Source organism: Cryptococcus neoformans, chromosome 1, assembly GCF_000149385.1.
Source record: "Cryptococcus neoformans var. neoformans B-3501A chromosome 1, whole genome shotgun sequence".
Taxonomy (NCBI): Eukaryota; Fungi; Basidiomycota; class Tremellomycetes; order Tremellales; family Cryptococcaceae; genus Cryptococcus; species Cryptococcus deneoformans.
This window is the reverse complement of record NC_009177.1, coordinates 934214-945048: the sequence shown is the minus strand read 5'-3', so window position 1 is coordinate 945048 and position 10835 is coordinate 934214. Positions and strand designations below refer to the sequence as shown.

At 46.4% G+C, this 10835-nt stretch overlaps 2 protein-coding genes across 2 annotated transcripts; both read right to left on the bottom strand.

Moving 5' to 3' along the window:
- Positions 1-1459: 1459 nt before the first annotated feature.
- On the bottom strand, positions 1460-2754 carry CNBA3500 (hypothetical protein; the record flags this gene model as incomplete). The annotated part of the gene is made up of 2 exons (XM_773257.1): positions 1460-1483; positions 1606-2754. 2 exons carry the CDS (start codon positions 2752-2754, stop codon positions 1460-1462), a joined length of 1173 nt encoding a protein of 390 aa, XP_778350.1.
- A 1832-nt stretch (positions 2755-4586) lies between these two features.
- Positions 4587-5940, bottom strand: CNBA3490 (hypothetical protein; the record flags this gene model as incomplete). The annotated part of the gene is made up of 4 exons (XM_773256.1): positions 4587-5196; positions 5435-5546; positions 5822-5890; positions 5934-5940. The coding sequence occupies 4 exons, from the start codon at positions 5938-5940 to the stop codon at positions 4587-4589; spliced, it is 798 nt and encodes a 265-aa protein (XP_778349.1).
- Positions 5941-10835: the final 4895 nt, after the last annotated feature.

The window sequence follows — 10835 nt, the reverse complement described above, 5'->3', positions numbered from 1 at the left end:
CACGCTTCCTGGCATCGCCCGCCCGCCACCCTTCACTCGCGAGTCCATCCCTACTCGTGCTGACTGGACTGCCGCTGCTGCTCAACAAGATCTCTTCCTGGCCGACGCTCAGGACAACCTGGTCTTGGCTAAGCATCGCATGGCTATCCAAGCTAACCGCCACCGTCGGTCGGAGATCATTTACAATGTTGGAGATTGGGTCTGGTTGGATACTCGCAATAGACTCAAAGAGTTCAAGTCTGGTGATGGGGATTTCCGTGCTGCTAAGTTCTTCCCACGTTTCCAAGGTCCTTACAAGGTACTGGCTGCTCACTCCGACCGCTCAGTGTATACCTTGGATCTTCCAGACTCTCCCTCTGGCAGTTACACCAAGTTCCATGCCAACCTTCTCAAGCCCTACCTCTCATCTTCTCGCTTTCATCAGACCTCCCCTCTGACTTCTTCAGCGCCATCAAGCCCTTCCTCTAGTTCCCCCCCAAGGTTATTACAGATTCTGGATGATCGTGAGTTCCGTGGTCGCCGCCAGCTTCGTGTGGTATTCTCTGGCAATGGTCCCACTGGCCAATGGCGCTACCTGGATGACCTCCGCCCTCTGGCTGGTTTCCAGTCCCTGTATGAGGAGTACTTGGGTCCTGATGATCTTGCCATTTGATCATTCCTTCCTATTCTCCTCTATTCCTCTCCTTATTTTCTCTTTCTCGTCCGCCTGTTCCTTCTTCCTTTCCATTTTCTTTTCTCTCTTCATTTTTTCCTTTTATCTTCTTCTCTCTTCTTCTTTTCGGGCTCATTTCTTCTCTTCCTTTTTGCTTATTTTCTGGTTTCCTCTCCTCTTTTCTTTTCTTCCATAGTGTCATGGCTTGGCTTGGGCTGCTCTGTTGGGTTATTTTTTTGGCCTTTATGGTTTGTTTTTCCCCTGGCTTGTGCTCAACAAGACTAAATCTTAAAAGGCTGCGCTCCGGAGTGGTTACCTGCTGCGTTCTCCTTCCCCATCTTATCCATCCTGGATCTGGTGACAAGAATTTACAGAGTCAGCCCATGACCCCCATGCTTATAGCTGTTTTTTCTCCTTTCTTTTTTGTCTCTTTGTCCTTCTCTTATTACTTCTATTTCTTTTTCCTGTCCCTGCCTCCTGGTAACTGCTGTTCTTGCTTCCAGGCATAGGCTCTTTGACAGATGGGGGAGAGTGTAAGTGCAGAGCACTATACTCATTTATTCTCCATGCATGCAGTCTTTGTGCATGCATCCTCCTATGCATATTGCATATGCAGGAATTTATGCATCGCATTTACATGCAGGAATTTATGCAGTGCATTTACATGCATGCATTCCCATGTATAAGCTGTATGAATATTCAGCGATATTTGTTGTGTATGTAATCATCCAGATTATGTAACATTCCATGTGTATAATGTTACATTTGAAATACTTAGTAATGACGTGGCATTTGATGTGTGTAACTTTACTTTCTGACACACAGTTGGTACTTAGTAAAATAGTAGTCGCATATTGTTGTAGTTCTTCAATACTCAATCCACATGTATTACAACCAGTGCATGTTTTGCTAGTCAACTACACACTATACTACTACGACACTCAGTGAGACACCCAGTGTCTACAGTACCCTTCAGCTACTTCATCTAGGAAGGTTGCGTTTGGTGAGAGAACCATCATGGTGAGGGCGTTGACGTGGGCGTCGGAGTTGCGGAGCCGGGAGAAAGCGTCGGCGATGACATTAGTGGCCCCTGGAATATGGGAAATCTGGAGGTCGTAATCGGCGAGCACTAGTAGCCACCGCTTCTGACGTTCGGACAGATTTGGTTGTTGAAAGAACCACTTGAGAGTCGCATGGTCCGTCATGACGTGTACCGGGACGCCGAGAAGTAGGGGCCGCCACTCTTTGAGGGCGTGGATGATGGCGCATAACTCTTTTTCGTGTACCGGATAATTTCGTTCGGCGGCGGTGAGAGAGCGGGAATCGTAGGCGATAGGTTGAGCGTTGTCGGGGGATAAACCCGTGCCCAACCAAGCGCCGAGGCCGGTATTGCTTGCGTCGGTGAAAAGGTAGAGATTGGTTTGACCTGCGAGGATAGCTTCATGGGAAAGGGGGGACAGACCTGTGATACGTGCCACCATTTCCTTCAGCGCCTCAAACGTATCTTGCGCCGACGTTGTCCACTTCCATACCCAACTCAGTGATTCTAATCGCTCGGCTGGGAGGCCCTTAGCTAGTTGACGTTTACGGGATTCATACGCTTTCTCTGCTGTCTTGTTCGGAGGGAGAAGAGCCGTGAGAACGGACGTCTTGGTGGCGATGTGTGGGATGAATTTGCGTAAATACTGGAGAAGGCCAAGAAAAGATTGGAGGTCTTTCACACAACCAGGAGATGGCCATGCGCGTAGTGCCTCGACTTTCTTCGGATCTGGCCCAATGTGATTGGGGGAGATTACGTGGCCCAGGAAGGATACTGAGTCGACGAAAAATTTCGACTTGCTAGGCGAGCAAACAAACCCGCTGTTACGTAAAGCCGTGAGAACCGCGCGGATATTTTTCGCTAAGTCAGAGTCAGTCACGCCCCAAATGATGATATCATCGACATAAGCTTCACAACAAACGCTGATGAGGTTACGTAAAGCCTCGTTGAGGCAGCGTTGTTGTGTTGCCGGCGAGTTGCACGCACCTTGCGGCATCACAACCCATTCGTATAAACCCCAGGGAGTGCTGATTGCCGTTTTCTCGATATCGGGCTCGTGCATGTGCAAGGTCCAAACAGTAGACCTTCACTGAACTGGTGGGGCTAGCTCGGAGGGACAAAGCTTGGAGAGAACTGGTGGGCTCTTAGGGCTGGCAGGGCTTGAGGCTTAACTTCGGACTGGAGAGAAGCAAACAAGATCCCAAATGCATATGCTGATTATGTCCTATCAGCGACTAGTAAAGGAGACAAGATGAAGAATTGATAGGAACACTGATCAGGATTAGCCAGGGGGTCTGAGGGGAGAAGGTAACTGGTAGAGAGCTCTGCTTACAGAGGAGAAGGCAAGGTATTTGTGACTGTAAGGTCGGAAGAAGGAAAGGTTGAACACAACAAGGATAAAAGAATAAAGGAAATTGTGTGTCAACCTTTCCATGTACTTTGCCTTCACTCTCGAAACCAGTCGCGACCAAAGCTCCGGTAAACACCGGGGCTTGTGGCATGAAAATTCGGACAAGAAACTCGGACTTAGGATGAGAAATGGAAGAGAAAATAAGAAGAGAAAAAGCGGAAGTAAAATAATGCACGTGACCTGGGAGGACAAGTGCAGATGCAATTTGATGCGCGCGACTTGGAGGAAAGGAGCAGAAGTAAATTGAGACGCGGCTCGGAGAAACAGGGGAAAAATAAAGCACGTGACCTGGGAGAAAGGAGAGCGGATGCAATTTGACACGCGCAACTTGGAGGAAGAAGCGGAAGTAAATTGAAACACGGCTCGAAATTTGAAGCTGGGGAAAGTGGTGACCTCATGAGATGTGGGTCAACTGGGTCGGAGGCTAGCCTCTTACATTTACCACCCGGGAGACAAAGTCTACTTGAACACAGCTGAGTTCCGTCATGAATATAAGACAGCCACTAACCGTTCTGCGAAGTTCATGCCCCGCTGGGAAGGCCCCTTCACCATCCTCAAGGCCTTTCCTGAGCAATCACTCTATGAATTGGATGTTCCTGTCACCTCAACACAGTCAATGCCTCACCGCCATGTTTCACGCCTCAAGCCATACTGGGAGTCCGAACAGTATCACCAGCACGCGGTTCCTCACCTACTCGACCGCCCGGCTGCCTCCTCGCCATGCATCCTCCAAATCCTTGAAGACCGCACCCTCACCCCCAAGGGAAATCATCCAAAGGTCTATCAAGTGCGCGCCCGCCTCGCCGGTGATGGCCCCAAGGCTCGGTGGCTCAGTCGTGATACAGTGCAGGACTATGCAGGTTGGAAGGAGGCTTGGGAAGACTTTATTGGCGAAGACGAGCTACATCTCGATGTACTGGACGTTACTACTGATGGTTCTCAGATGTTCACCCAGGGTTAACGGTCCCGACATTGCCACACTCCGTCATGCCAAACCACCCCCCCCCCATCAAGTCCCAAGCCCACTGTAGGCACTAGGGGTGCCTCACTGCGTTCGGTTGGCGTTCGAGAAGGATGGGCGTTTGTGGTATAGGTCTAGAGGGCGTTCAGATGCGTTCGAGGAAGCGTTCAGTGTTTGTTTATAGTTATAGTGGTCTACTGGATGCGAAACTAGCAATGGTTGATATGCATGAGTTTCGCTTAGGGAAAGAGAAAACTATAACTATGTATGAGATCTATATATATATATATATGTATGGATGTATGCAGAAACAAACAGAAGTCCATCGAAAAAAGGGGCAGAGGTCCGGCGAAGTCCGCCGCCGCGTTTCAGTAGCAATTGCCGGTCCTATGCATGAGAATAAAATATCATGCATAGGATAAAGGCGGGACAGAGCTCGATGCCGCGTTTCGGCGAAGTCCGAAAAACGTGTTTCGGCATCAAATCTCACCTACCAACATCGACCAATGCATAGGAATAAATCCTACCATATGGTGAGAACGAGTGGTGGTAAGGGCTCTGCACTTACAACTGGGTAGTTACTCTGGGCGCTATTGAAGGTTCGAGAGTTGTAGGCGACCGGTTGTACTGAGTCCCTAGAAGTACCAACACTGATCCATGCCCCAGTACCGGTATTCGATGCATCGGTGAATAGGAAGACCTTCTGTGTTCCTGCTTTGACAGCATCATAATCAATAACGGTGAGACAAGGGACAGTACTCACCGCACGTCGAACAGCCTCAAAAGCGGCTTGCTCTGCAGGCCCAAAAGACCAAGTCCAACCTGTCCAACCATCCGGGAGGTGGCCCTTGTGCATCTTCAGTGCCTTGTAATAAGCCTTTTCTGCTGTGCTGTTTGGAGCGAGAGCCGCGTGGAGAACTGCGGTGTGGTCGGCAAGGTTAGGCATGAAATCACGGAGGTAGTTGATGAGGCCAAGGAACGAGTGGAGTTGGTGGGAGTTCATCGGAAGAGGAAACTGCTCGATGCATGCAATCTTGGCGGGGTCAGGTAGGATCTGACCGGGGCGGATTATGTGACCTAAGAAAGAGACCTCATTAGTACGTTTCAAATATGGATTTTCTAGTTTCCTGTTGCTAATTCTAGTTGAAAATCGGACATCGCCGACACTTCTAATTTTCGCTTGAAACAGGAATTATATTTGAACGCATGATTTTGGGTGGCAGTTGCTAGTTTTCGAGCTGCTAATTCCTCTGATTTGCGGTCATCACCACTTTCGTTCATCATCATGATAATCAAGATAATTAAGAATCTTGCACACCATAATCGCGTCGTGTCGCGACAAGTCACGTGTAGGCACTGAGGGTGCCTCACTGCGTTCGGACAGGGTTCGTTGAGCGTTCGAGGGGAATGAGGTTCGAGAAAGCGTTCGAGGAGAGCGTTCGTAGAGGTGTAAAATAGTTATAGTTGTCTGAATGGACGCAAACTAGCACGGGAATATGCATTAAGTTTGCTAGGTAAAAGGAGAACTATAACTATGTACCAATATATATATATATATATGAATGTATGAGGAAACAAACAGAAGTCCATCGAAAAAAGGGGCAGAGATCCGGCGAAGTCCGCTGCCGCGTTTCGGAAGCAATTGCCGGTCCTATGCATGGGAATAAAATATCATGCATAGGGCAGAGGCCAGACAGAGCTCGATGCCGCGTTTCGGCGTAGTCCGAAAGACGCGTTTCGGCATCAAATCTCACTTACCAACATCGACCAATGCATAGGAATAAATCCTACCATATGGTGAGAACAAGTGGTGGTAAGGGCTCTGCACTTACATCGCGATAGTTCATCTTTCCTTGCTCACATATTTTACCATCCATGGTATCTTCAGTACCTCTAGCAGCTGCCATTCTCTGAAAATGCCCAGCGATATATCTCAGCTCAAACATGAAGCATCAAATCTTATTGAGCTGCTTCTGATCCTGGTCCTGGTATAACGGTTATGCCGTCTTGATGATCAATTTGACCACACTCAAGAAGGTTTCTCTCAGTATTTGGCACGGGCTCTCATGGTTCTCAAAGCTGCGCGTATCAGAGTGAAACCATGGATAGAAGTGGTTGTCTTGCTTTCACCACGAAGGACGTTTCATCTTCTTCAAGCACTGTCCAACTTCATAGCTGATCTTGATGGCTTGCGCTATTTACACCGCCCTGTGAAGTATCGACGGCGACAAAGGCTCGGTGAAGGCGTATGGGCGATTTTAATGAATCAAACAGACCTGGATTTCAAGCGAAATGTGAGTCCAGGATCTTAAAGCCTGCCAAATTGCTGATTTCTTTTTTAGGCACGAATGACTAAGGCAAGCTTCATAAAACTATACTTCATTGTTCGCGCCCACCCTGTGTTCACCAACAGGTCACGGAATCCCCAGGAGCACGCAGCTTTTCAGCTTTATGTTATGTTGGTCCGATTGGGCCGTAGAGGCAATGGTATGTCCCATGGAGAAGTGGGTGAAAAGATGTGTATAAGCTGTAAATAAGTGATGTCAAGATGTGCACCACAAAGAGCCAAGTAACTAACCACTCATATAGCCGGGACATCTTTTTTGTATACTCAACGCTGTATCGAAGCTCTCCATGAAACACTTCTTAACAAAGGTTTTTTGCACTGGCCTGATGCTGAAGAGCGGAGACTCATTCAGCATGAAATTGGTTGCAACTCTTTATTCGGCAACTGTGTTGGGCTGATCGATGGTACTCAAATTGAGCTGGAGTATATCCCTGGCAGGGACGATAAATTGCTGTGGTATGGGAGAAAGGACAAATATGGATTCAACATCATGGTGGTCTGTGATTACCAGCATAAAATTCGGTACATTCGTACAGCCATGATGGCTGCATGTCACGATCAAAAGGTGTACAAGGCGACCTGAGTAAGTCTGCATTTCGAGACTATGACCATAGCTAGCTGAAATACAGCAGTAGCTTTACCAATTGCCAGAGGAATTCTTTTCCGACAGGCAGTACCTCCTTGCCAACAGTGGCTATGCTGCAAACAACTATACCTTACCAAGTTTTAAACGTGTCGGAGGTAGAGGTGCAAGAAATAACGCCTTGGCAGCCTCTCATATCAACTTCAATGATTGTGTGAAGAAAGTACGAGTGGAAGTTGAGCATACTATTGGTTACTGGAAAGCACGCTTCCAAAGCATCAAACTCATGTCAACACAGATAAAGTCTTCCGACAAGCATATTTTGCAAGCATCCAAATGGATTCATGTATGTGGTATGTGATTATTTTGTAGTTCCTTCTGATGTTGTATAACAGGTAACCGCTATGTTACATAATTTTGTACTATCCAAAGAAGGGTTGGATGATGAAGATGTTATCGACCGAGCAGAACTACAACAGATTATGGAAGAAGAAGCTGAAAATCAACGACGACTCTTCGCCGCGGCCTCACATCTGATGGATGAGGAAGATCGTCAAGCAAACGACCGACGGCGAAGAGAAGTTTTGAAGGAAATCGAGGTTCTACAGGGCCTGGGGCAAAAAACTGTATACCAGAATATAAATGATATTTAAATGATATTCAGAACAGTCGTCGAGACTCCCTATCAAAGTGAGGAAGTGTGGAACTTAGAAATGTAGATTTTGATCCTATGTAACCAAACATTTCTGCATTTCGGATATCAAATCTAGAATGGCCTTTCATGACCAGCAATTTCTATATAGGCTTGCCTTTCAGCATTGTCATAACTTTTCCCTAAGACATTATACCTTTTCCAGGTATCCAAAAGCTGGACCGTCCTTTCCCCGATCAGCTTGATTTTGCTGGCCCTGGAATTCTGCTCAGCATCTTCCTTGTCCCGCTTTCTCTTGGCATCCTCCACTTTCCATATCTCCTCTTCCCTCTCAGTCTGCTTCCTTCATGCCTCCGCGTCTGCCTCCAATTTGCGTTGCTCAGCTGAACATACTGCGGCTTCCGATTGCGACAAAGCTTCCTTGACACGAAGTTCTGCCAAAAATCGACTATCTTCTTTCTCCCACCGCTGCGACTGGATTTTGTCCGCTCTCTCCTGGGCCAGCCTTTCTTTGTTGGCCTTGAATATTTCCAGGTCCATTTGAGATTTGGCATCCTTTTCAGCTAAGTCAAAGAGTGATTTCCTAAGATTGTTGCCAATCGCAGCCACGGTGTCCTTGCGTTTCTTGTAAGAGTTGTCATCTGCCTTCACTTTGGTAAGGACCTTTTTGGCATTGGTTGCAGATCCCTGCCCAGCCTCGCCTAAAATTGGGGATTTCTCTCTATCTCCATCGCCACTTTCCTCTTCCTCATGATTTCCCTCCTCCTCTCTATATCGGCAGTCTACTTCTGCAAGTGCTGCAAGTGCATCCAAGATGTCTGGATTATTGATCCTTGACTCCACGTCCCCCCCTTCGGTAGAAGGCGAAGCAGTGTGGTTGGAAAGTGATGTCAGTCCAAATAAGTCATGTATAGGGTTCCCATCTGAGAAATCGCCAGTTTTATCACGCAAAAGCAGGGTATAACAAGTGATAATATTTGCAGATTTCTAAAAGTTTATCTTGAGTGACAAAAGAGTCAGAAAATAAGTTGCCTTGACATGTTTGAATGGAAGAATCACCAACCATTCCAGGTATGAATGCCTCTCTCATGATCCTTTTCAGACACTCCCTCCCCAGTGTTCTTAATGAGGGTATTCGCTGCGGTAAATGACATCTTGATCTTCATCATCTAAAGATAATCAGCCCAGAACATCCCTAATTAAGGCGCCACTCACTCGACCATTGACAGCCGTTGGCGTCAATAGTTTACAAGGGATCCCACAGGACTCGAGAAATGGTAGCACGTACCGTGAAATAACCCCCAATTTGTTGCTTGAATTGTTCCATTTCTGGTATGATTCAGGGTCTGCCATATAGTCAATGAGAATTTCCTCTGGTGAACGACCATCGTGTGCCTGGAAGCCCTCGCCGCTAACCCATTGAAACCTTGTATACGACTTGTCATGCTTATTCTTTTTCATAGTACCCTGACTGACAGGAGTATGAGCACGGGATGGGGTGACAAAGGGTTCATGTTTGTCCATCTTGTGGACTTGCAGAGCTGTAGGTTTTATGGAAAGAAACGGCGTGTCTGTTGTTGTTATCGATGTTTTGTCATGACTTAAGTCCTCAACATGCAGACATGAATATTTGAGGCATGAATTTATTTGCATTTTTCCCGAAAAACTAGGATTAGAATAGGAAAGAAGAACTAGAACAGTGCAAATCATGGGTTTCTTGTTTTTTGGCGCTTGCTAGTTTTTTCTCAGCCAAAACTAGGAAATGGAATCAAAATTGGAAAAAAAATTAGAATTAGAATTAGCCATGAAAAATAAGAAATCCATATTTGAAACGTACTAATGAAAAATGGTAGAAAATCGATGGTTAAATAAGCTCCCAAAATCGATCTATGACCTTCCATACTAGAACCCATAGATGAGCTGAGAAGTGGGACAGAAATGGCACATATGTACAGGTCAAGAATTATAGGAAGTCCAGAGGAAATCAGGGGCATGTGAACAATTGATGGTGTAAGGTGTTTATTATGCATATACAGCAGGCAAAACAGCTGAGGGACCGGGGAGCTAAAACAGGCGCGCGACACCTGCCAGTCTCCACCAGTTCTTCGTGGTTGTCTTTTCATCACATTCTCTGTCTGTCCATCTGTCCATCTGTCCATCACTCGCTTCCTTCATTCTTGCATCACTTGAGGCTTTTCATTTATGATCCATATTATGCAATGTGCATAAGTGCTCATCATCGAGGGCTCAAGCTGAAAGGGCGTTCTTTATTGCTCGCAGTGGATCAGCTGAGACTTTTCACTTATGGTCTATGTTTGCTTGTCATCAGGGGCTCAAGCTGAATACCCTTACTGATTGGAACAATTCCTCTTCGTTATATATACCCCACCAGTATCACTTGTTTGGATGAATCCCCCTGACTGTTTCAAAATCATATATCTCCCATCATAGATTGTATCCTCGAGTACATACTCAATCTCACTATCTCACCACAACTGCGTAACAAGTATTATTATTGACCTAAATGGGATCCAAAAACAAGAGATTGGAAGGTGATATCGATAATAATGACAAGGATTCCAGACTCAGTAAAAAGCACAGGAAAGACAGGGAAGAAAAAGGACAACTTGAAGGCTACAGATGGTACGTACATGGTCCCCATTCCACAGTAAGCACCAGTGAGATCTGAAACAGTCTCATTGTAGAAGCTTCCACAATACTTGCTCAACCTTGAGTGATTTCAAACACTCTCCATGAGATATCTCCCTTCCCCTCCCCTCCCTCCTCTGACCATTGTTTCCAGTTGAAGGAAACATAACTCCTGAACGTCAGGTTCCAAATATTGTTAGTGGTGTATTATTGTGAGGTATTTGCTCTGAAATTTGGACTACAAATAGCCAATTTGCTGACCATCACTTAGGCTCCCAGCCTGCCCAATCTCACACTACGTCTTGCCACAACCGGTTTGTGATCAACAACTTTAGTGTAATTCTCTTTTGGTCTTTGTTAATCTTCTTCAATCGTCAGGTCTTGTGAAGCTCATGATCATTATAGAAAGAAAGGAGAAGTATGCTTGAATGACTGCACCCTTCACTGGCTTATGATGAATGACGGGCAATCTGCGCTTTTGCAATCCCCCAATGATGCTGCTATCCACAGAGGTAGGTCGACAGATCATAATGCTCAGACC